We start from the raw sequence: 26508 nt of genomic DNA on the forward strand, positions 1-26508 counted from the left end.
AGCTATTAGAGAATATTAAGAGTAAATTCTTTATAAAAACTAAAAACAAAAGATCACGGCAAAGGCTAAATCATACAGATCTGATCATGTGTAGGTTCATAATACACAAACTGAAATACTAGATTTGTACATCAAGATGTTTACGTTTATATATGAGACATGTTTCAGAGTATATGATACGGATATGATGGGCTAAACACAAGAGAGGTAGAAAAACAGCTGTATCTGAGGAGAGGGAAATATAACAGTTGTGATGATGATGATGGATAAACAGTACAAACAAAACTATATAGAGATAGCTTTTTATATAATCTCATAAACACACATCAAGTAGATGCACACATATTTAATCAAGGAACTGGTCAAGTTTCCTCATGATGTTGTTAAAGGCGTCTTTACCCATATAATCAGCGCGACCTTCCTCCCACATGCGGCGATGCTCCAGGTCATCCATCTCTGCCTCACCAGCAGCCTGCAATTTATGGGACCATATGAAAAAAATATCACTTTAATAACAATATTGCTACCAAAAAACATAATTATATGCAGTTATTGGGGGTGAGGGGTATAATGATGGATTCATGAAAACTGTTAATGCGCCGCCAGTAGATGGCAGTATTTACACACAGAACAATCTCACTTTAATTTGTGAAGCAGTGTTATTTTAGTATCATTTCTATTTTAATATTTAATATTTTTATTTGAAATAGTTTTATTTTCACATTTTCTATTTCTATTTAGTTTTTTTTGTTGTCATTTTGTGTTTTTGTAATTTTTGTATTTTCTTTAAAATATGTCTAATTTTCATAAGATTTAACTTCAGTTTATTTTTGTAAATCAAGTTAAACAAGCTAAATGAAAATGTCAAATGTTGCCTTGCCAACAAGCTGAAATAAAATAATTATAAGTATTTTTATCTTTTGTTTCAGTTAAAGTTTAATTGATTTCAAATTATGTTCACCTTGTTTTATATATATATATATATATATATATATATATATATATATATATATATATATATATATATATTATATATATACTTATTTTTATGATTCTTTCAAATAAACAAATTGTAACTTTCTGATCAAAGCTCAGTAACTAAAGTATCTTGGAAAGATGTACTAGTAAAAGTATTAAAAGAACTACAACAACAAAATCAGCTATTTTGCCCATAAGCAGGTAAATCAGCATATTTTTCTACATACAGCTTCTCCAGCGGCTGTGGCAGAATCATCAGTAGTCTCTGGTTCTGTGTGCTCAGATGGAGGGCTGACTACAGGGGTCTCCCCACCAGACAGGACATCATAGAGAATATTCTAAGATGACAGGATAAATAAGTAAATAAATGCATATTTTAAATAGTTTTATTTTCACATTTTCTATTTCTATTTAGTTTTTTATAAGTTTTTGTAATTTTTGTATTTTCTCTTAAATATGTCTAGTTTTTATTGAATTTTACTTCAGTTTATTTTAGTAAATCAAGTTAAAAAAGCTAAATGAAAATGTCAAATGTTGCCTTGCTAACAAGTTGAAATAAAATAATTGTTAGTATTTTTATCTTTTGTTTCAGTTAAAGTTTATTTAATTTCAAATAATGTTCACTTTGTTATACACACACACACACACACACACACACACACATTTTTTATACATGAACAAATTGTAACTTTTTGAACAAAGCTCAGTAACTAAAGTATCTTGAAAAGATGTAAGAAGTATTAAAAGAACTACAACAACAAAATCTGCTATTTTGCCCATAAGCAGGTAAATCAGCATATTTTTCTACATACAGCTTCTCCAGCGGCTGTGGCAGAATCATCAGTAGTCTCTGGTTCTGTGTGCTCAGATGGAGGGCTGACTACAGGGGTCTCCCCACCAGACAGGACATCATAGAGAATATTCTAAGATGACAGGATAAATAAGTAAATAAATGCATATTTTGAAATAGTTTTATTTTCACATTTTCTATTTCTATTTAATTTTTTATTTTTTTATTTTGTGTTTTTGTAATTTTTGTATTTTTTCTTAAATATGTCTAGTTTTTATTGAATTTTACTTCAGTTTATTTTAGTAAATCAAGTTAAACAAGCTAAATGAAAATGTCAAATGTTGCCTTGCTAACAAGCTGAAATAAAATAATTGTTAGTATTTTTATCTTTTGTTTCAGTTAAAGTTTATTTAATTTCAAATAATGTTCACTTTGTTATATATATATATATATATATATATATATATATATATATATATACACATACACACACACACACATTTTTTATACATGAACAAATTGTAACTTTTTGAACAAAGCTCAGTAACTAAAGTATCTTGAAAAGATGTAATAAATTTCTACATACAGCTTCTCCAGCGGCTGTGGCAGAATCATCAGTAGTCTCTGGTTCTGTGTGCTCAGATGGAGGGCTGACTACAGGGGTCTCCCCACCAGACAGGACATCATAGAGAATATTCTAAGATGACAGGATAAATAAGTAAATAAATATGTAGGCTTTCTCCTAAAACACTTTTTGCATGACAAAATATATGCACATTCAATATATGCAATAAATGATAAATACAAAATAAGAATTTGTAGGTGGAGGAGGGGACTAAGATGTGGTGGGCACTGGGCTTCGGCTATTTTTGTTTAATGCATGTGTTCATTTATTCATAAAAAATTGTTTGAAATCAAACAATAAGCAAAGGCAAGCATGCATGCAGCATAAATGCTTAATGTAATGAATTGTAATTTCATAAAGCATGTACACTCTTGTGAGGTAATGTAATGTGTATACTTATTCAAACAATATCTGCGCTGGATTATACAGGGAATAAACTGAATGGATGAACAGCAAACTGACAACAATTTTCTCCTTCACTTAAATCAAAGGTTCTGGCTCAGTTTCATCGCTAGGCCTTTGCATTGGATGTAAACTGAACTCTTCACATTATTGTGTTTTTGCAACCATCTGATCTAGTTTATGTTCTCTTTGTGTTGTGGTGAGTCACTGTTGGGTGTGTCACCGGATTTGTCTAAAAGCCCAGAGGGCACAATACTTTTAAAGGAGGCAGAGTTGATTTAGAGAAAGACTCATAAAGCGAGAGGCGTATCAAAACCTCATAGTGTCATTTTTCAAAGTTCTTAAATTTTAGTTCTTCAAACCTTCATTTCTCTTGCAGTACCACTTACAGACTTTTCAGATGAGCTAGAGCTGATTGTTAGTGAGTCCACAGCCAGAGGAAGAGAGGGCATCAACATGTCTCTGTGGTGGGCTTCAGTGCTGCTCTTTTGGCTTTGTGATGGAGTCTGATGTGTCTGTGGAGAAACCAACTGCTGCACTGACTGCTAAACAAAGAGAAAGAGCAGAGATGACTGACAGTTTAAATACAATTTAATATTAGCTCCATTAAATAATATCATTATGCTAATGGTGTGTTAAAATGAAAGTTCACCCTAGAATGAAAATTCAGTCATCGTTTACTCAACCTCATGTGGTTTCAAACCCATTAACTGCTTTATTCAATGGAACATAAAAAAAAAGATTTTGAAGAAGGTCGGAAAACAAGATTTTGGTTTCCCACTGACTTCCATTGTATAGACAAAAAATACATTGGACATCAAGTAAGTCATACATGTTTGGACCAACATGACGGTGACTAAATGATGACTATTTTCATTTTTGGGGGTTGGACAATTCCTTTCTCAGTGTTGTAAGTGATTTGGTTTGGAACTTAGGTTTGCATTCCTTGAATGCAAAGTTGCTTTGGATAAAAGTGTCCGCAAAATACATACCGCAAAAGTCATAAGGACAGCTAAATGGGCCATGTAGGTATTATTACTACATACAACATAAAAACATAAAAACATAAAAAAAGCAGATATCTGATATGAGTGTATTCTTACATAGTCTTCATTCTTGTCATCCTTCTTAAATTGTAGCTGTCTTTGACTGTAGTACTCCACCCACCATAAATTCATAAACTGCTGAAAATTCTTGCTGGAATCCCTTAAAGATGACTCACTGGCAGCCTGCGGATCATATGGAAGCTGCCAGGGCTTAGTCCCACCCAGGAAGTGGACAATTTTTGCATGGTGGCCAAACCTACACAAAACCAGAAAGCGTATTTGTCATACTTGTGTATGTGTCAAATGTCATATATGATAGGTTACTAAACAGTTCACAAAACCCTAACATCAGGAATTATTGGTTTACTTAATAAGAGCTTGTTTGAAAACTTACTGCTGAAATGCTGGTAGATACGTGTAAATGGCACCGGCTGTGAGGTTGTACACAAATGGTAAATGCTTTCTGATATCTTTCACTGCCCAGTCACTGAAGAAAGAGTTTAATATGCCCTGGTCTCCTCCTATACATGACACAACATGGCATAATAATTTCATTAATACATGTTTTGGTAGTGCTGGAAAATTGTGTAATGAAAGAAGTAATCAATCAATGCTGCTTACAGTACAATGTAAAAATTGTGGTCAGTAAGAATTTTTTATTTAATTTTATGCTCACCAAGATTATAGTAGAATACTGGATGTAACATTAAAGGGATAGTTTACTCAAAAATTGTCATCATTTACTCATTCTCGTGTCATTCCAAACCTGTATATGTTTGTATAATTATGCTGAACACAAAAGAAGATATTTTGAATAATACTGAAGAAACAGTTGTTGGTTCCCATTGACTTTTAATCAGTAGGTACCATCAATGCTGGTTTGATTACCAGCATTCTTCAAAATATCTTTTATGTTCAACATAAGAAAGAAACTCATATAAGATTTGGAATGACTTGAGGGTTATTAAATGATGACAACATTTTAATTTTGGGACTAAACTATCATTTTAATATTACACAATAAAACAGTAATATTGAAATTATATATATATATATTAGTAATTAAAGTAATTAAAGTAATATATTTTAAAATGTCATTCATTCCTTTGATCCAAAGCTGGATATTAAGCAGCCATTACTCCAGTCTTCAACATCACATGATTCTTCAGAAATCATTCCAACATGCTGATTTGCTGCTTGAGAAAAATTTCTGAATGAAAGTCTTCATTTCTTTCAAATAGAATCTTACTTAAACCTTTAAATGGTAATGTATATGTGCTTCTCTTGTTGTTTTTAAAAAAGAAAAAAATTCAAATGTGACAAAACTGCATTTGAGGCTAATTAAAGTTCCAACAGGCTTTGAGTGCATCCAATTTAGACTGAACTTAAATGATCTGAATGTAATATCAGCTAAATATAACTGTGTGCTTCACCATCAAAGCTGCCGTGCTGTGCAGCGTGTTCCAGTATTTGGGTATGGGTATTCAGGGAGGGCCTAAACACAAATACCCCAGAGTTGAAACAATCCGGCCAGCCTGGATCAGGTGCAGCAGACAGTTCTTCATATTCAAACAGCTCATCAACATTACACAGTACCTGCAGAACAGAGTTATATTACAGCCACATTTTGGGACCAACACCTCTTTCATTATTTTCTAAAAGTTTACCTGCACTGTAATATAAGTTAATTTTATTATTGCCTATTGTGAATACAAGTATATTAATAAAAAGCTTATAACTTTGCTTTTGGATATATATGTTCCTTAAACAATAACTTTGAAAACCTTGGTGTTTAGTAACCATCTTTAATGTCAAGTACTCACAAGTGTGTCTGCATCCAAGAACACACACTTCCTGTACTGTGTAAGAGTCCAGCAGTGGAGTTTGGTGAAGGTGACCCCTAGTTCAGGACGTTGCAGCCAGGTGAGATGAGTCTCGTCTCTACTGTCCAACACATCTACCACTACAACTTCATCAAACACATCCTCCAGCGCCAATCTAGGCAAATGCATAAAAATCAATGAGCTAAAAAAGTCAAAGACAATCCAAGATAGATGGGAAGCAACCAAAAATAAAATTAATGTTGCACTGAAAACTATTACACACCTAAAAGTAGGGTACAAAAAAGATTTACATTGATGTTGTTTCAAAATGAATGGTGGAGGATAGTTACAGTATCACCTTGATGCTCTGGAAACATTGGGGGAAACCATAGCCACTAACTTCCTTGATGTTCCATGCCTGCGCAAACTTTTGCCTACCACTAAACATCCCATGCTATAGGCGTCTGTGGTGGCCAGGGTCACAAAGGCCTGAGCCTCTGAGAGACAAAAACAGATAATACATCAGACAGAAATGGTGAAAACAGAGGACAAACATGCAGTAAATGTGCTTTGGGCCATATACAATACGCATTGCTAGTCAACATTTTTAAACATATTTGACTTAAACGATGATCTTATATTATGTTTTAACCAAACTTTTGTTTTATGCCTACATGCATGAAAGTATCATTATTACTTTTTTTTTTTTTGGACAAAATGGACCGGATAAAATATTATATAACCTTCCATGGTCACACTTTATTTATAAAGTCCAGTTCTCACTATTAACTAACTATCAACTGCAATTTTGCCTCAATAAACTCCTAACTTGCTCCTTATTAATAGTTAGGTATTTGTTAAATTTGGGTATTGGGTAGAATATGGTCATGCAGATTATGTGCTTTATAATAAACGGTTACACTTTATTTCAGTGGTCCACTTTAGACATTCTACTAACTATATTAAGTAACACTACATGTCAACTAATTCTCAGAGTAGACTGTTAGGGGTAGGTTAAGGGTTAGTATAAGTTGACAATAAGTTGACAAAAAAAGTGTTAGAAGATATTAAGCAGAACATCTACTAATACTCTCCTAACTTCTAGTTGACATGTAGTTGCAAAGTAACTTACTGTTATTAGAATGTCTAAAGTGGACTATTAAAATAAAGTGTGAGGCTACCTAATACACAGACAATATGTTATTACAGGGCATGCTAATAAGCAACTAGTTAATAGTAAGAACTGGTCGCTATAATAAAGTGTCACCGTTCCATATAACATTTGAAGCATTTAGATATCTTAGTAAATGTTAACATTTACTAAGACATTATTCAAATCTGTTAAAATTATTTAATGTGCCTGAGCTAACTTGAAATAACAATTAATGATTTTTTTATTACTTTTATTAAGGATTAATGAATACTATAACCAGGGGCGCAACTATCCAGTGTTAGAGGGGTATGCAGCAAAACATTTTGGCGCCCCCACCCCCACTTCTAAATAAATAATTGTCGGACATCATCATGTATGGGCTTGAAATAATAAATGTTTATTTTAAAGTATATCAGACAGCCACTGTAAACCTACCATAATTATATGGTATATATACACATATACCATATTTTTTAGGGAGGTTAGCATTAGTTTTTAGGTACAGAAATTGAATAAAGTAATCAAATGTAAAACAGCATCGCATATTTGACTGTATAAATTAAAGACTGTTCTTTATTAAAGTTACAAAAGCTTTTTAATCAAGAGCAGTGAGTGGTTTCTCTACATATTCTCTCTCTCTCTCTCTCTCTCTCTCTCTCTCTCTTATATATATATATATATATAGCGAACCATATTACAGATGCTTTGTCAGATTTAAGTTGAACCGCGGTCCCAGCGCGTGCCGAACCGTGTGTGGTGAACCGAACGGTCTGTTTTTTTTTTTCAGCAAACCGTGCCATCCCTATAATTTATTGAGCATGCTACCTTATATTTACCAGTTGTTATTTTACTTTAATAAAATTGAGATATGTCATGCATGGGATTGGTACCATAGGGTTTAACCAAAATCTAAATGTAGATATCAGCGACATTATTTTGCAGAAAGTTAGTAAACACTTGCCAGTCAACATTAATATTTGCAAGCCTCCAAGTTTGGTAGCAAATCTAAGCATGATTCCACGGTAAACCAGAGATATTAAAGTTGTTTTCCAGATGACACCTTTCAGTTCCCTTTCATAAGTCACTTCAATGCTGCGGTGACGTCACCACTATGGGAACACCTTCGGTCTGACGAATGTCTGAAGCCCTATACCATCCCGCCAATCTTATTGGCCAAATAGCGCTTGGCACCGCCCCACGCATGCGTACGCATATATACCTGGTGCCGCGCGCCATTTCACTCAGATTTCATTCCTTCAGTAAATGAAGCGAATCTAGCGAATCATCTGTGCCCTATTATCTCGCGTTCTCCAGTGATTTTCACGAGCAGTATTCTCCTCTCCGTGGACGCGATGAGTCAACGAAAGGTAAGAGCCGTATGATGGGTTTATCACGAGGAGGCACTTATGAGAGGTTCGTTGCAGCCTCTCTACAGGTTCTCTCCTTGATAGCCTACGGCTACAGTAAAATATATATATATATATATATATATATATATATATATATATATATATATACATAATAAGAAAGTATCCGCGCTCTGGAGTGTATTTCTTAAGTCGCCTCGCGTCTAACCCCCACCGTTTCGCTTCTACGGTTGCCGAGGCCTCGCACGAGGTGTTGGTTAGGGGCGATATGTGCGGCTCGACTATGAATACAGTGATGCACTGGAGTTTCCACTTGCTCGCTCTCCCCCACTTGAGCGCGTTAATCAGCAAATTTGCTCTTCAAACTATGTTTGTCCGACTGCGGCCTCGAACTCTGAGTAGGCTCTGGCCGGCATACGCGGTTCTCTCCCTCCGAGCGGACAGGAGAAACGTGCCTCTCCTTCCTCAGTGAGCTATTTATGTGGCTACTCGCATGGTGGATTACGGCTCACACAGCTGCCACGTTCTCGCTAGCGGCGTGGCCCGATGTTTAGCTTGTTGGATTAAATCCTGCCGTGGATACGCTTCAGGATTATACACAACGAAACGCAGCGAGTCTGATGCATGCGTTTTCCTTCATGTTTGTCAGGGACTGTGCCCTCCACCAGAGAGCGCTGTTGGACTGCTAATGCACATCTAACCCTCTCACTGCAGTTCCCACACTCTAACATTGACTGTCTCGCAGTAAAGGCACCTCGAGCGTCATTGAACTGAGCTATCATTTTAGCGCCCCCTCAGACACTCTGCACAATCCAGCCTTCAGAGTTTGAGGGACGGCGCAGGAGGCTGGCAAAGATGGCCAGTGTATGACGGCTCACACAGCTGCCGCGTTCTCGCTAGCGGCGTGGCCCGATGTTTATCTTGTTGGATTAAATCCTGCCGTGGATACGCTTCAGGATTATACACAACGAAACACAGCGGGTTTGACGCATGCGTTTTCTTTCATGTTTGCCAGGGACTGTGCTCTCCACCAGAGAGTGCTGTTGGATTGCTAATGCACATCTAACCCTCTCACTTCAGTCCCCACACTGTTACATTGACTGCCTCGCAGCAAACAGCGCTTCGAGCAGCATTGGATTGAACTGTAACGCCAAACGTTCCCTCAGACACTCTGCGCAATTCAGCTTTCAGAAGTCGAGGGGCGATTCAAGGGTCCTGCACAGACGACCCATTTATGACGGCTCGCACAGCCGCCGCTTTTCGCTAGCGGAAGCGTGAATTTTGAGACCGCTAGTATGGTCTCAGGCCGTGTGTGAACTCTTGCCCGACATTTCTCAATGGGTATTACGCACAATTTGTCACGGATACACCATTCAGTTTCAATAAGGCCCGCCTCCTTTCCGCAGAATTCTTTCCACGGTGGCAAAACCGATGGAAATAGCGGTGCTGCGACAGGAGATGTCAACTCTGCTGAGCAAAGGGGCTATAGAGGAAGTACACCCCTCTCAGATGGAGGCAGGGTTTTTAAAGCCGTTATTTTGTGGTACAAAAAAAAAAAAAAGACGACGAATTACAACCCATTCTGGATTTACACCATCTGAATCTTGCACTCAGGCCGAGAAAATTCAAGATGTTGATGGTAAAGTCTATTTTGTCTCAGATTCAACCAAACGATTGGTTTGTCACGATCGATCTGAAGGATGCATATTTTCATATTCAGATCATCAAGAGACTCAGGAAGTTCCTCAGATTCGCTTTAGAGGGCAAAGCGTATCAGTACTTTCTCAAAGTGCATGGATGGAGCTCTGGCCCCGTTGCGGCTCCAGGGCGTTCGTGTGTCAACTATTTTAGGCGATTGGCTGGTGTTAGCGCAATCGCAGACTCAAGCACACTCTCATGGGGATCTTGTGCTGAATCATTTAACAGCCTGGGCTTACGCATGAAATCCAAGAGAGACGACGGATGCGTCTTTGACCGGCTGGGGAGCTGTTTGTCAAGGGCGCCCAGCCCACAGAGTATGGACAGCAGCACATAAACAGGTTGGAATTACTGGCGGTTTTTTCTGGCTCTCCAGCATTTTTCGAATCTGCTGATCGGCCGTCATGTGCTGCTCAGATCAGACAACACAGCGGTTGTGTCATACCTGAATCATCAGGGAGGATTATGCTCTCGCCCCCTGTGCAGACTGGCGAGCCATGTTCTTTTGGTTTCAGAACAAATTTCTACCGATCCGAGCTGTTCATGTCCCGGTACCACGAATATATATATGGTGCCTCAGTGGGCCGTCATCCACTGGTTTCTCGTTCATACAGGGTGCGCGACGGCTGAGGCCTTTCCGCCCCGTGCGAGTTCCTTCATGGGATTTATCCATTGTGCTGCATGGTTTATCAGGGCATCCGTTTGAGCCCTTGGAAACTGTACCAGATAAAATCCTGACTTTTAAGACACTTCTTCTTATGGCTTTATCCTCTCTCAAGAGAGTTGGGGATTTACAGGCTCTTTCTATCTCATCCTCGTGCATGGAGTTTGCACCGGGATCTGTGAAAGTGTTGTTGCGACCAAGGCCTAATTATGTCCCTAAGGTTGCATCTAATCCCTTTCGCTTTCAGCAGGTGGTCCTGGAGGCTTTATCCCCTGCTGTGGCGGAGTCTGGAGATCTAAGTCTTTGCCCTGTGAGAGCTTAAAGACTTATGTGGATCGTACTGCCCCATGGTTGAGTCTGACCAGCTGTTTGTCTGTTTTTATTTTTCCCTGAGATGGGAGAAATAAGGATTTAAGTGTTTTACTTCCTGCTTATTATGACGTAAAAATCGTCATTTTGTGTCATAATAAGCAGGAAGTCAAAATTCATTGAAAAGTGTAGAGACTACAGACACTAGCTTATTATTATTCCAGGGGGTGGGACCCACTCACCCTACAGGCCTATTACAGATCAGTGGGTGGGACTAAACTTACAGAAACGAAAATGAAAATCCGCCATCTTGTTTGGAAGCTATGTAGCTAAGCTAACAAGCGCTTATGGAGTCAGATTTACGAGAATGGCTGGAGGAACAACTCATGATATGGAAGAAGAGGATTTTCAAAGTCTGTTCCTCGAAACAGATGTTCGTGGCTATCTATACGAGCCACAATATAGCGCAGAGCAGCTGAGGCTGATGGAGGAACAGGAGGCGGCGGCTGCAGCCGAGGCCGGAGACCTGCCTGTCGCGTCCGAGGAGCCCGGGCGTGCTCGAGCTGGTGCGGACTGGTGGTGCCTGTGCTCTCGTTGTGCGCCTACGGACACAGAGCTAGAGTCCGTCTGCTGCCAAGAATTTGAAAGATGCCAATTTCTCCTCGAAGAAATGTCTGAGGCAGACAAAGACACGGATGTTTTCGTTGTGAACCATCCTAGTTTCACCCCGCATATGGACAGAGGCGTCCTGGAGACATATTTCAGAATTCCTAAGGTAAACTGGAAACGCCAGCCGAAGCCTGCAGGGACAAATGGACGTCTAACTGTAAAGTAAGTGTTTCAATTTTATTTATTATTCATTTCGTGAAATGTACACAATTTCTTCAAGCATTATTATCACGAAATGATTCCCGGTTAATAACTTACGTAACGTCAACTGTAAACTGTTTGTGCAGTACCTTTTTTAATGCACAAAAAGCTTACTGTGGCATTGTTTACTACTGTGGCACGTAAATACCATACATCGCTAACTGTGTCCTCAATGTCTTGGGAGTGGGAGTGGCTTGTGGAGCTGTGCAAATGTGCTGCATTGTGGGAGTTGTGGTTTTCCATACAAATGAGCCCTAAAGTTACTTTCTGTAATAACTCGGTCAAAAAGGCACCAAATTCGAAAATTTTAATAGATTTCGACTACATATATGACCCACTTTCAATGAAGATCAATGTTCCCACGGGTGAAATGCTCCTTTAAAGCTCATTCCACGAGAGCAGTGGCTTCTTCTCAAGCTTTTCTCAGTGGATCTTCTATGGATGGTATCCAGGTTGGTCCTCACCGAGCACTTTTATCAAGTCTTACAGTCTGGATGTGAGGATGGCTCCTGGGTTCTCTCCGCTTGAGCAGATGCTTCCTTGGATCCCAGCTATCAGGTACGTCAGGCGTTATGGTATAGCATTCCCATAGTGGTGACGTCACCGCAGCATTGAAGTGACCTATGAAAGGGAACATCTCGGTTACGTATGTAACCTTGGTTCCCTGAATAGGGAACGAGATGCTGCGGTCCTGGCCGTGCCATACCTTGATAGCATTCTTCTTCTTCAGTCATGAAATCTGAGTGAAATGGCGCGCAGCAACAGGTATATATGCGTACGCATGCGTGGGGCGGTGCCAAGCGCTATTTGGCCAATAGGATTGGCGGGATGGTATAGGGCTTCAGACATTCACAACGAAGGTGTTCCCATAGTGGTGACGTCACCGCAGCATCTCGTTCCCTATTCAGGGAACCAAGGTTACATACGTAACCGAGATGTTTTCAGCTCAGCAACCTCGGTTTTGCATATTCTAAGATATCTACATATTCTGTCTGCTACATTCCCAGTGTTAGCATTTGCAAGCCTCCAAGCATAAACGTCACATTTTAAATCCTACCTGTTGCCTTTCACCATCCACTTATTTAGCTTCTGTCGCATGCATCCCTTGACATGCCATCTCCTTTTCCCTCTTTCTTTTTCTTTTTTTAGCCCCCGATAGCTTTTTTGTTTTATCCATTTTTTTCGAGTTTCAACGACAATGCACTAACGTTACAACTGCTCACTCAGCGCTCACGGCGCCCCGCCCACTCACGATATTACCCTTCTATGTCTAAATTCTATGATGGAATATCATGAGGGCGCCTGTTAGTGCTCTAATTTTTTTTTTATTATTTTCTATATTTTTTATATATACATTTTAATATAACTATATATAACTTTTCTTATAAAAAATAAATTAATTAATCATCGCTTTGGCGCCCCCCATGGTGCGTTGCCCCTATGCGCCGCATATAGCGCATACCCACTTTTTGCGTCACTGACTATAACAAATAAATGTATTAAAAAGTGTGTCCAACTTTTGACTCGCGTTAACAAGGAAGGTTTCCAAATGCATGGCACCCGAGGACTCAAGTTTAACTCAATGACCCATCGCAGTCAGGCGCCAGTGCGAGCTGATAGCACCACTGCGCTTTTCTTCCTGACCCACTTTTCATTGGCAGACAACAGAAGCAGATGGCACGGACACCTTACTGTATGGCCAGTGATTGACCTTCGAATAATACAACAGGTCTGAAATGCAAATCGAGTGCTAGTACTTAAACTAGCCTGGTGACAGCACATGTAATAAACTATTTCTTCTTCAAACGCCAATTTCATTTAAATAACTAAGTTTGCTTAATAAGGTCATGTCAAAAGCGATCGTCCTACCCAGTCTATGATTTAAAGGGAGCTCACTTTGGCTGTTTTTTACCGTCTAGTTTATGACATTTGCACGAAAACGGTATAAGATGGGTGAACTTACCCGCCATCTCAGTTTTTATATCGCTCTTCTGAGTTATATATATGGAACAAGTAAATAGCAGCGTTTAAAATAAACGGCAAGTCGTGCTAGCTTCAGACAGCAGCGCGCCTCAGTCCAAGCTCAATGACAAGTGAAAACTGTTAGTAGACGGTCACGCGACAGGGGTCATTCAACCCCCGCTACTACTGAGCATAGATATACCAACCGATATCGATTATAGTCTCATTTAATTTATTTTACTGAAAGGCTTACTGAAAGAATGAAAACATTCGCGGCGTTGAATGAAAGAACACAATATTGTGTTACATTTCAGCAACAACAACTAACAACATTCTTAATCCAGAAATGGACACAATACTTTATTTGGTTAAGAAACAGCAAATGCATATTTTAGACAGACACTTTGTTATACAAACAATAAATCATCAATCATAGTTTCTCTGGATGTGGTAAAAGAGGTGCATCACACACACATTCAATGCAAGTTACTTGTGATTTTAAACTCATCTATCTTCAGCAGTATTTAAGTAATAGTTGTCTTTTTACCTTGTCTGTTTATTCAATTCAAATGTACATTTATTTAAATATAAAAAATGCAAATGACGCAGAAATGACGTTGAAATCCCATCATTTTAATCTCATTCCTTTTTATTTTATTTGACATTTTGCCACCATAACTCAGTTTCTCTTCAGCATCCTTTTGCTCATAGTCTTCTGTTTGATTGGGAAAGAAGGCAGTTTCTAATTCAGAGCAATGCAAGAATGAACACAAGCCTGATTCATTCGCCTGTGTATAGACAGCTTGCACTTTACAAAAGCAAGTCCCTGGCTTATGCAACTTGCTGTACGTCTACAAAAATAGCAAACATTTGTCATTTCAAAGTGCAATATCTTACATTGGCACTATTTAAAATACTAAAAGAACACTAAAAGCCATTTAGTGACTCTACTTCCTCTAAAGATGAACAATCAGTTACACAAAATATTGAATACAGAAAAAAAAAACATTCTTAAAATAAAGATTAGAGTCAATACAACTTATATAATCCAATAAAAACAGAAGAAAAAAAAACAATTACACTAACATTCTTAAAACATTAGTTTTAAACAAGCCTTTCATGTAACGTGTCCCACAGGGTTCGGCTCCCCTATAACTGTACATGCTCAGTGTGCATATATACTTTCAGTGTGCTGATCCAACGCAGTTATGATGAACGGAGCAGGTTGCTGAGAACTTTGGGAGAGAAAATAGCAAATTATGTTATCTACTAGGTGTGAATTGTATCAGAAAACAAGAAATCCCTATAAAATAAAACGGGTCAAAGAAACATAACTTATCTCCATGTTATGAGAGAAGGTTGAAAAAAAAATAACTTTGTATAGGACATGGTGTCAGAACTGCATTCTTAAATTCACATTAAGCTTAAAACATAACATAAAGGAAAATGTTAATAAATAATAAAAAAAAAACATCTTACCTTGAGGCTCAGACTGAGTACCACGGTTTTTGCCACTCTCTGGATCCTCCCCTAGCAGAAAAGGTACTTTTTAGTTTATCCCATGATTTAATTTTGTTAAAGCCATTTTCAAAAATCCTGTTACTAAAGTTTTATGTTCACACAACTCACTCTTGGACATCAACTTACTAATTTAGCCTTTTTTAACACTCTCAAAAAATGCGACTCTGGTGGGACTCGAACCCACAACCTTTGAATCACTTCTCTAAGTGTCGCTTAGAAGTCCAATGCGCTATCCATTGCGCCACAGAGCCACCTGTTGAGGGCCCGAGGGCTTTTCTAATAGAAGCAAAGCAGTTAAACTGCCTGCCACGTCGTACACCCAACCCCCACTTCCTCTACAAGAGCTGCTGCTCTAGCTGAGCTACTTCAAAATAAGCCAAGTACTGTGGCTCCCACAAGTGTTAATACACAGTTGTGAAGCAAAGGATTAAAAGGTATTAAGAGTAAAAAAGTTTGAAGTCTAAAGAGTTGTTTTGTTTTTGCAATCAGAACTGGTCAAAAAAAGTAAGCAACTTTTATAAATCAAAACCAAGGTAGTGCTTATATGAAGATTTTGATTCTTTCACTGAAGAAAAGTGCCAAACTCACCTCCCTGTACTTTGAAACACAGTTTCTTTTTCTGGTAAGCAAAGTAACTTGAGGCGGCACCGAGGATGGCAACACCCACAGAACTGATGATGGCAGCCATGGCTCCGCCTGTGGGATACATTTAAAGGGACAGAACACACAATAAAATACAACGATGGCTGGTTTTAAAATTCTTTAAGAGTGTGCAATTTGTTTTATTTTTTTATAAATGATTTCATCAGTTACTAATTAGAGCTTGATAACAAAACTACAGTAACATGGGCTATAACAGGAGGACAAGCAAACGGTAATAGTTTTGACCACTAGGGGGTGCAACAGCTGTTTCCTATTTTCCACAGAAAACTTGGCAAACATTACTGTACATATTGTTCTTCAAGGAGACCTGTTTTTAATTGAACAGATATAGCAACTAGTACAGTTTACAGCACGCATGCAGACTTACTTAGGGTTTTTCCTCATTTAAAATCATAAAGTCACTAAATGGAATGATTTAATTGTACTATAGATCGTAAAGAGAGAGATTTATATTACTAAAAATGAGTCACTATGTTTAAAATTGTGCAGTTTACTAACTAGAAATTTAGTTGTTGAGTTGCTGTGATAATTAGGAAGCAGGCCAGTGTTCTTAACACATGCTCAGTACATTCTCACTGTGCCATTGTTGATGGTGATTACACAGCAAGATGTGCTGACAGTTAAAAAAACAGGTCACAGCCATGGGGCCAAACAGAAGGAGTTCTCACATTTCACTTTATTAAAAAGAGTCACAGATACAAAAAAGCTGCTAAAATGCTTCAAGAAATGAAAGTGTGACAGAAAATAGCTACTTCAGTGGAAAAGAAACCAGACGAATCATGAGCTTGCACAAAAACTGAGAATGAAGAACAAACACCAAAGAACTCAAATGGTAAAAGGAGTCTTTCATGAATACAAAACCAGCCAACATGGATATATGCAAAAGATTAACCTCAGTGCATGCAAACTACCTTGTGCTTCAAAATACATGCCTGCCATGTATGGTAAATTTTTTTCAAAAAGCTCCAAAAGGGGGTTTTCCAACAATCCCATAGAGCAATAAGACCACTTTGTATTCCGCAGTAAACAATATTGTGAAGAAAATATAAAAGAATATTGCGTTACTAGAACATCTTGATTAACAGAAAGGTTATATGGTCTTATTCAGACTGTCCGATCATTTTTATGTTTTTTTGCATATTCAGATGACTTTTTGAATCTCTAGACCACAGCCGACCCCTAAGCTATACGGAGGTGGTTTGAAATGCGATTCCAATCATATTTTTACAGATGAGTCTCAGTCTGGATGCTCTGTCTGCTCAAATATGATTTCAAATTGTCTTTTTTGCGACATGCTGCATAATAAATACACAATACATACTAGTCTCCATCGCAGAGTTTTTTCTTGTGCGACAGAGCAGCAGTTCGCAACAGTGACTTTAAAGACGCTTATTTGGAGGAGATTGAATGAAAACCTCATTTAAAACGTGGCAACGTCTGCGTCATAAACAGAGCAACCCATGCAGATAAGTTGGTTACGTCTGGACACACAAATCTGATTTGATCACTTGCAATTAATAGTGCAGACAGTATGTTTGAAAAGATTTGAGGGAAAAAAAATTCTGATTTGACTGCAGTCTGAACATAGTCTATGTTAAAGGTTTCTCATCAAACCACTGATGGCAATAATGAGGATTTATTTTCAAGATTGTCTGTGAAATGAATCGGCCTCTTTTAACCTTAAACATCAAAGCGTCTGAGGTTAAAAACATCCCTATAGCGCCTCTACTCTCTTTGAGATTTGGGACAGCGTAATCCCTGCATGCGCTAAGCTTTCGTTTAAGAGACCCACACACAGACAAACATTTGCCAATCTTCTGGTACATTTTCGAGGTCGAGTAAGTCTAAAACCAAGTTTTAGCCAGAGAACTGTGTGACAAAGTTTCAGCCACAAACATTCATCCCTTCTCAAAAAATGGGAAATAAAATGGCAGCCATGAGCAGAGAAGGAGCACATGAATGGAATGCTCAACATGGCCTTAAGGTTAATTCACTGTACCGTAAAACCGGCTGAGATGAGAAACTCCTCATTTGAGACATGCCATAAAAAAAAAAAACTGTCAATCTGTTATGTTCATTGGCAAAAATTCAGAGTGTGTCTTTCACATCTACATTGTGTAAACACAAGAAAGAAGTAGGAAGGGGGTGACCGGAAGTCATAATGGTGTCCTGTGGAAAGGTGTAGTGGAAATCTCTTTGAAAACAAATGCTTTGATATTGATTTCCCAGCCAGAATCATCATTCATGTGTATACTTTGGCTTTCACCTACCACTTTTTTTTTTTTTTTTTTACAAATATATAGCATCAGTAAATTGCTAATGTTGATAAAGTTTTTAAAGAGGTTTTTCATTGTTTTATGAAAGAAATCTGTTATGCTTTCCATGTCTGCATTTATTTGCTCAAAAGCAAAGTAAAAACAGTATTGTGTTATGAAATATTATTGTAAAATATTACAATTTAAAATTATTTTTAACTTAAAATTATTCAGTAATATATACTTGATCAATTTAATTGAAGAATATATATACATATATATACATACATATATATATATATATTTTTTTTTTTTTTTTGTGCTAAATGTTCTTTAAAGACTTTACCAACTCCAAACATTTTACACACAATGAAACCAGTAAAACCAGTCAGGAATACAATAAGATTAATTCCTCGTTACCACCAATCACTTAAATCATTACCAAACATGCATTTCATCCTTAAAAGACCATAAGCACCAGCACTCCCAGCCTTACAACCAATAACTTACAAACCATGTAAACAATGTGTGAAACCATTTAAAAACCCATCACAAGCATACAAGGTTTCTATCCAGCATAGTTAAAGCTCAGTTTTTTCCTCTGTTATATTCAGAAATTCCCGCAACTGCTCTAGCATGGGCTTTACTGCTTGATTAAACTGGGCAATCCAAGAACTGAGGCCTTCTGGTATATTATCGACTAGCATCTTGATAATCTGGAGCCAATGCTGGTTAAGATCTGCAACGACAGGCAATCGAAGCAGAGATTTAGGACACAACCACTGGCAGAATGAACAGGCAAAACAATCAGTCTTCAAATATACTAAAAGTACAGCATATGACTGTTCTCCAACCAACACAGAAAACATCTGCTAGTGGAAAACCTCAACATGTACTGCCCACAATAGTTTGTTTTTTTTTGTCTGTTGAACCACCCTGTCCTTATATAAGAACTGTGTGACAGTTAGTCATCAGACTAGTTCAGTTTTCATGGTCTTGCTCTGTAGGCAAAAATATTTTCTCATGAACGGTCTCATTCTAGATTAAAGAAATAATCTGAAGCAGGGGACATAAGGCTAACTCCACTGGGAAAGACAACAACACTGGCAGGTAAACCAAGCATCGGAAAGGACAAACAGCTTGAAGTGAAGTGAGGAACAGAGTGAGTGAGAGCTAAACAAAGACACTTCCCAGAGGCACTTATCTTCATATATTCGGTGGACTCCTTAATTAAACTCCATATTAACAACCTTCACTTTGTGGCTGACAGTTTTTCCAACACGATTGGCCTTAAAATCTTAAGTAAAATTTGAATAAAATGAATGAATGTTTAATATTTACCTTGAGGCTGATCAGAGGCTCCACCTAATGAGAAAAATGAAAAAAATCTTACCATTCAAGATTAAGAAATAAAAATTAAAGGTTATCACACCAAATTGCAAGTATTTGCCATTAATGTAAGGAAATAAATACCATTTTCATTATCCTGAGGAATATCTCCTCCACGACCTTAAAGCAAAACCAAAAACCACAGTCAGATTCAGTCAAAGCACTGTTCTACTTCATAGAAAACATTTTTAATAACAAATGCTTTCAGGTTTAGGTATAATCGTGACTGCATTTGGTGCTTGAGATTGGGTCGGACTTGAAACTTGGCTAAATCTGAGTCATAGAAACTTAAGAAAACCCAAAACTACGAAACATAATGATGCAAACCTCCACTTCGGCCTCCATCCGGCTTGTATTCACCCCCTTCATTCAGGTCAAAGAGGTCTTTGTCATCAAAACTTCCACCTCCTTGAAAACAAATGCAAAGTTTCATGAGAACAGTCAGACACCGACACAAACACTTAAAGGAATCATGGTGTTCATGTGTTTCTTTTAATGACAGTTAATATAACAACTGAACAATCATTTGAACTGTACATTGAACTAAACACTGGAACAATTATCTACAAAGCATGCAGTTGATATTTTTGTCTGCTTTTCAGGTGGATGATGGAACATTTTCTGATGTGCGCTCTCTGTCCACTGGTGGGAGTGTGCTCACCTGTGTGTGTGTGTGTGTGTGTGCGCACAGAGGGGTGGAACTCTGCCGTGTGCGATACAGAGAGCAGTGGAGAATTGTGAATGCATGACCATGTAGAGACAGAAATGACATGCCGACTTGTAGATAAGATAAATAACAGAAGGCTATTGCGTTTGTTTACATTGCAATAAATAAATTCTTTATGTAACTGTAGTCATGAATTATTATTAAAAATAGACTGTGCACTCCAGTTGTTTTTTCTTTCATAAACATAGTAAAAAATAACCCCTAAATTACACCATTAGAAGACCCTAACAAACGGATGTTGGCAGACACATACCAGTTCCTCTCTCTTTGGGTGGAACCACAGGCTTTTTGGTCACATCATCTGGAAAGAGTGTGGAAAAATATAAAGAAAACATTACAAAAACATTTGGCATAATCTGTTAGTCTTTCAAATCATTCTAAATAGCATTTAAAACTAGAAAAACAGGAAAACTAATAGCACTGGTAATAGTCATGAATAACAGCTAATTGTAGCTTTACATGTCTATTTAATGAAACACATTAATACCCAATATCTATTTTCAAGAAAAAAATTGTGAACAAAACAAAATTGCATACTACACACAGCCTGAAAAGTCCAGATAAAATGCAAAAACACTCATTTTTACCTGTACCGAATGCATCCAACAGATTTAAGTCACCTGAGAATGAAAACATCACATTATTTAGTTTTTTCATTCATTACTGTGCAAAACATGAACACCTGATTTGAAGTAGAAACCACTCGCGTTACTGTAATTGAGTAGCTTTTTTTGTGTAGCTCTGCTTTTAAAGTCATTTTTCAATCAGTAATTTTACTTTTAAGTATATTTTGTTTGAAGTATTGTACTTTGTTACATTTTAAAACACATGAATTAAGGAGTTAAAAAAAACAGCTCCCAGAAAACTACTGCAGTAAATAGAGTACATCTTAAACAAGCTACTTTTTACTTTTACTTGAGTAGATTTTTAGACTTGTACTTTTACTTGTACTTGTACAATTTCATTAATGTAATGTACTTGAGTAGAATATTTGCATACTCTTTCCACCTCTGCATACACGTCACTGTAAGTCAATTAGTTTATCTTTATCTACAAATAAAAATTTAACAATACAGTACATTAATTGTATTAAACCACATATTTACAAACGAGACTAAAAAAATTACCTTAAAGGGTTAGTTCAGCCAAAAATGAAAATTGTGTCATTAATTTCTCACCCTCATGTCGTTCCAAACCCATAAGACCTCCGTTCATCTTCGGAACACAGTTTAAGATATTTTAGATTTAGTCTGAGAGCTCACAACAGACACGGAAGAGAAGACAATGCTGAATAAAGTCGCAATGTTTTTTTTTTTGGACCAAAATGTATTTTCGATGCTTCAAGAAATTCTAACTGACCCTCTGATGTCACATGGACTACTTTGATGATGTTTTTCTTACCTTTCTGGACATGGACAGTATACCGTACACACAGCTTCTACGGAGGGACTGAGAGCTCTCGGACTAAATCTAAAATATCTTAAACTGTGTTCCGAAGATAAACGGAGGTCTCACTGGTTTGGAACGACATGAGGGTGAGTTATTAATGACATAATTTTAATATTTGGCTGAACTTACCCTTTAAAACAAGCTCAATAAAAACATCCAAATAAATGCACTTTGGATCACTTTAACATTACTATTCAATCAGGTAGCATTTCAATTAACAGTGTCCTTGTTACATATACTTTCAACTGACCCTAAACTTTAACTTTAACACTAACCCATGTTGCTAATTATTATTACTTTAATGAATATACGATAACACTACAATAAGGGCACCTTAAAATAAAAGTGTAACCCATAAACTTTATACATAATTACATAATCACCGCAATATAATGTTCTCTTACCATCGTCTGTTTTCGGGGGAACCACTGCAGGTTTTTTAGGCTCTGTGTACAACAAACAATGGTCATAATTATCATTTTTTTTATTAAATTGTTTTCATTTTGAATTTAGGGTAATTCAAGTTTAGTTATTAGACTGAAAACCAATGCATAATGTTAAAGGTTACCTGAATCTGGGATTTTCGGTGGGGCTGGTTTCTCTGTTGGCTTCGCAGGGGCTTAAGATCATAATAAGACTGTTATTTGTTTGAAATGACAGTATAAATAATTATATACTAAAACAGTTTGCACAGAAACCAGGCTGGGAGCATGATGTTCCACCCAACTTGCTCGAAAACTAATTTATATTTAATATTTATGTATTTATATTTAAATATATAACATTAAATATCAAAAAGTAGACCATCAACATAAAGAGAGGACCATACAAATTTAATAGAAAGTCTTCTTTACTTACCATCGTCATCGAAAGCATCAGCGAGGTCAAAGTCTGCAAGAAAACATTTTTTTAATATATATATTTCACATTTCTCTATTAATTTTATGGCCTGTTTAATCCTAATCAAAACTCAATCTTAAATCTAATCTTATTTAACTAAATCAAAACATGTAGTAAATCTGGTTCCGTGATTAGAACTAAATCGCCATCACCTGCTTTCAAATGGAGCGGCATTTAATAGACAAAGCCGTAGATCACTAACAAGCTACGCAATATGACGTTCATATTGCGTATTCATCGAAGGCGATAATGAACGTGATATTGCGTAGCTTGTCAGTAATCTACAGCTTTGTCTATTAAATGCTGCTCCATTTGAAAGCAGGTGATGGCGATTTAGTGCTAATCACGGAACCAGATTTACTGACTAGATGCGCATGATGATCATTTCGTTAGATATATCGCACAGCCCTAGCATATACACATTTTCAGTCTGTGCCCTATAAAAACTGTAAAAAAGAGAATGCATCCAACCCCTTCAAAAGCACTCATTGGATTTACTAAGGCCAGTATTTCTATTTCTATTGTAAGGAGGAACTTTATGCATATCTAAGCAATACACAGTCACACTCCAAATACAGCCGATATGTGAAATATCCATTACAACTCATAAATGCCTAATGGAATTTGAATAATTAACTCATGAACTAGTTCATTAGCAACCCAAATTGTTTATTTGATCAAAAGGAAACCAGTTAGTATGATTTGAGTTGCATTATGCAATTTACATGGGGCTCCATTCTACAGTACAAAACCCAAATAAAGGATGCAAATTGAACTCAAGTGAAGCGACTCAAATGACACTGAAAGTAATTGTTTTCTTGAAATCATTTCCAAATATAAAGGCTATTAGCATTGCAGCTAATTTTAAAGTGTTCTAAGTTAGTAACAAGACAGCATCTAGTGCATTTCCTTTTGCATAGTTACTACTGCACGATGATCCCCCCCCAAAAAATTAAAAATTTAAAAAATTAAAACCATCTGTGTCACCAACTCAAAACAAACCAGTCTAGTTCTCAGAGGGTAAAAGTCTTGACTAGGCTAAATGATTGGAATTTGACAGTTTGCTTTCACATGAGAACCCCACCCAGCTATACACTGTACGTATCAATTGTGTATTGTATTAGAGTTGCATTGTGACCAAACCCTCCCAATCCTTGAAGTGACATAAAGTAAAACTGTATATAAAATTATTTTACCAGAAAATATGAAACAAAACGTTTTCGGATGTACACTACACGCGACACACGCAATGTTAACCGCGTAGCTGTGTGCCTGCCACACGAAACATCCTGGCAGAGGCTGCATCCTGTGGCTTTACGTTGCCAGGGCAATGGATTGTTTTTATTATGGTCTACGCAAAACCCATGATGATGACTGGTGATTGAGTCACAACTGAAACCAGATCGTTCTTTTATGTGGGTGCATGTTTATGCAATCATATTGCACTGCATTAAAAAAAAATATATAATAATTTTTGGAAGAACTACATTTAGAGTTTGGGGAAAACAAAGATTCAGGCAAACTTGAGTTATGCAAGTATTACTTATTCAAAATTAAAATATTATGTAATTCTGGCCTGTACACTACGTCTGTCATGCTGCTCTCTGAGCATTTCTCACCATCAAAACCCCAAGCCATCAAGCAGAAACTAGTCTCAGATCATGCCAAAACATCAATGAACCATTATGTAAAAAAAAAAAAAGAGTAGTTGTGGTTTACTTTTGAGACATAAAGCAGGAACACAGAAAGTCAGGTGATCAAGTTTTTGTAGCACACTGTTCAAGGCATCTTTACAGAGTATAATGCAGATAAAAAATGTATGTTTTTGAAAAAAACTATTTTTCTGTGACCTTCAAAAGTCTAATGTGAGATTTGAGTTGATTCCCAAGCTAGCAAATAATACCAAACAATGAGAAAGTTGTTATCATTGGTTCATTAACAATATCGTGTTAGCGTTCGCCAAAATTATTTATTGTCACTCACTAATATACCTGCAAAAAACTGTAAACATGGAACGGTGCAACATTATAACATGCCACCCGAGCAACTGCTTACTTCATGCATTGTTAATGTTAGATTTACAATATTTCAACTTGAACAAAAGCCTCAAACAACAGGCAAAGACAGTGTTCTATTTATAATTGGGGGTTAAACTGCTCTGTGAGGCAAAGAAGACCTAATAACAGCTAAATTATGCATATTAACATGTAAAGTCCGTATTTTAAATTGGGAATAAAAGCAATGGGAGCTGGGAATATGTGGAATGATAACTAATCTCAGTTTCAACTCTGATTTATATGTGTGTCATATATTTTGGTCATGCTTAAAAAATATCCCTCATGAAAATGAACCATGGTTTTATTGTAATAAAAGTGTAGTAACGTTTAGTAAAGTTTTTTTTTTTTTTATGGCGTATTGGTTACCATTCTTATAACCACAGTTTTACTAAATACCATGGTTAAACTATTTTTAGTGTAGCAGAACCATGATTAATCTGTATTTACAATGGTTTTATTTGTGGTAAAAGAATGGTTAATTTTCGTAAGGGATTCCGTGATGTTACAAAGACCATGTTACAGAAACAAACAGGCTTGGTGCTACAATTCTCTTGCCATTCTTCTCAAGAGTTGGTGAGTCATGCCGCTTGTATGTGGAACATTTTCATTTCAAAGAGTCAAACCACTGCACCAAACAAAAGTTTTTTGGTCTTTCAAACATTAAACGTTTTTATACATTTTATTCATGCTTCAATTACAGCTTATTTACAAACGGTTAGCAGTGGCACTCGTCAAAAAGTGACGCCTGCGTCTTTGTTGGGCACGATACTTCACAGCTCTACAAATAAAAAGCGCTGTTACCAAAACAAAACGTCAATAGTTTATAAAGGAAACCATACCTTGCGCTCTTGTTGCCACAAGACTTGCCAGAAGAAGTAAAATCCACGTGTATGAAGTCATCTTGCTGTGAAATATATAAGGTTAAAACAAACTTAGAGCAATTTCAATAATTCGCAAAGAAATAGTGACATTATGAGCCCTGAAGCCAACAACTACAAGTATCTCGAAAGTAAAGTTGAGCAATAACTAACTGGAGTTACCCACCCCCACTGAGTGATCCAAGCGTGGCCCAGTGCTGCTCCTCAGTTCGGTTGTCTGTAGAGTCTAATTCGAGTGATGATTCAAAACACTGTGCAGGAAAAAGACACGCCTTGCCACGCCCTACCTGCGTGCGCGAGTATTAGAACTTAGTGGCTTAGTGGTTTATATAGTGGATGAATTATTAAACACATTCTCCACATAGGCTATTCAACGGAAAATATATAACTCTCATATTTGATTCACGGTGGAGAGAAGATTTCTTAATCTTTAGGTAAAACAAATAATCTGCTGAAGGTGACACTGTAACAAATCCAGTCTATATAATTTCTGCCACAGCATTTTGTACAAACAGCGCGTTTACTTCTAATAGAATAACAGGGCCATTGAGCTTTAAGATTAAGGTTTAAGTGTTTGTTTTTTTTTAGTTTTTTTTCTGATTAAAAATCACTGAACATGCGCGTGCCACCCTTTTGGATGTGTTTCTAATTTTAACTTGTTTTTATTTTTTTAGCATTAGCGTTGGCATGGCAATAGCGCCCCCTAGCAGACAGCAAATAGACTGGTTTCTTACGCCATCTAGTGTCAAATGAACGCGTTGCAACAATAGAAGCGTCCAAGCAGCTCTATAGGATATGAATTTAACTATGGTACATATTTCTGATCTGACTCACCTAGAACCACAATCGTCGGATACATGAATTGACTTGCACAGTTGGGATTAAAGTTTAATAAAACACAAACCATTGTCATCTTTGTCACCGGATCTGGTTACAATATAATTCAAGCACACCTCATTTGCTGGACAAAACCCCCAGCATC

At 37.1% G+C, this 26508-nt stretch overlaps 2 protein-coding genes and 1 non-coding gene across 6 annotated transcripts; all 3 read right to left on the reverse strand.

Annotated features, from left to right (window-relative positions):
• Positions 1-200: 200 nt before the first annotated feature.
• gyg2 (glycogenin 2) lies at positions 201-13919 on the reverse strand. Of its 3 annotated transcripts, none has more exons than XM_059554216.1 (11): positions 13689-13919; positions 6023-6161; positions 5665-5839; positions 5275-5437; positions 4236-4362; positions 3899-4097; positions 3158-3337; positions 2355-2465; positions 1791-1901; positions 1206-1316; positions 201-472 (listed from the first exon to the last, which is right to left on the reverse strand). In XM_059554216.1, exons 1-11 carry the CDS (start codon positions 13693-13695, stop codon positions 347-349), a joined length of 1449 nt encoding a protein of 482 aa, XP_059410199.1. In that variant the 5' UTR covers positions 13696-13919; the 3' UTR covers positions 201-346. The 3 variants fall into 3 exon arrangements, with proteins under 3 accessions (XP_059410199.1, XP_059410197.1, XP_059410200.1); XM_059554214.1 differs by having other exon boundaries at positions 3158-3340; positions 13689-13908; XM_059554217.1 differs by lacking the exon at positions 1206-1316 and having other exon boundaries at positions 3158-3340; positions 13689-13910.
• A 100-nt stretch (positions 13920-14019) lies between these two features.
• cd99 (CD99 molecule) lies at positions 14020-25828 on the reverse strand. 2 transcript variants are annotated; one of them, XM_059554218.1, is made up of 13 exons: positions 25693-25823; positions 25488-25552; positions 22550-22582; positions 22260-22310; positions 22096-22137; positions 20830-20862; positions 20496-20543; positions 19843-19923; positions 19600-19635; positions 19468-19491; positions 15797-15904; positions 15167-15217; positions 14020-14922 (listed from the first exon to the last, which is right to left on the reverse strand). In XM_059554218.1, exons 2-13 carry the CDS (start codon positions 25546-25548, stop codon positions 14894-14896), a joined length of 597 nt encoding a protein of 198 aa, XP_059410201.1. In that variant the 5' UTR covers positions 25549-25552; positions 25693-25823; the 3' UTR covers positions 14020-14893. The 2 variants fall into 2 exon arrangements, with proteins under 2 accessions (XP_059410201.1, XP_059410202.1); XM_059554219.1 differs by lacking the exons at positions 14020-14922; positions 15167-15217; positions 15797-15904 and adding an exon at positions 18567-18865 and having other exon boundaries at positions 25693-25828.
• Positions 15368-15459, reverse strand: trnar-ucu (transfer RNA arginine (anticodon UCU)). Its single transcript is given in 2 exon segments — positions 15368-15403; positions 15423-15459. It is a non-coding gene; the product is annotated as a tRNA-Arg (tRNA).
• Positions 25829-26508: the final 680 nt, after the last annotated feature.

The sequence above is a fragment of the Carassius carassius genome, chromosome 7, assembly GCF_963082965.1.
Source record: "Carassius carassius chromosome 7, fCarCar2.1, whole genome shotgun sequence".
Lineage (NCBI taxonomy): Eukaryota > Metazoa > Chordata > Actinopteri > Cypriniformes > Cyprinidae > Carassius > Carassius carassius.

What these genes read in the sequence shown, in the direction of transcription:
- gyg2 (XM_059554214.1), bottom strand. An exon ending in ATGACAAGAATGAAGACTAT is followed by an intron (nt 3,341 to 3,898) that starts GTAAGAATACAC and finishes CTCTTTGTTTAG; the next exon opens with CAGTCAGTGCAGCAGTTGGT. An exon ending in GTACTGCAAGAGAAATGAAG is followed by an intron (nt 2,466 to 3,157) that starts GTTTGAAGAACT and finishes CTGTCATCTTAG; the next exon opens with AATATTCTCTATGATGTCCT.
- cd99 (XM_059554218.1), bottom strand. Translation starts at nt 25,548, where the DNA reads ATGACTTCATACACGTGGATTTTACTTCTTCTGGCAAGTCTTGTGGCA. An exon ending in GTTGGATGCATTCGGTACAG is followed by an intron (nt 20,544 to 20,829) that starts GTAAAAATGAGT and finishes CACTCTTTCCAG; the next exon opens with ATGATGTGACCAAAAAGCCT. An exon ending in ACCCAAAGAGAGAGGAACTG is followed by an intron (nt 19,924 to 20,495) that starts GTATGTGTCTGC and finishes TTTGTTTTCAAG; the next exon opens with GAGGTGGAAGTTTTGATGAC.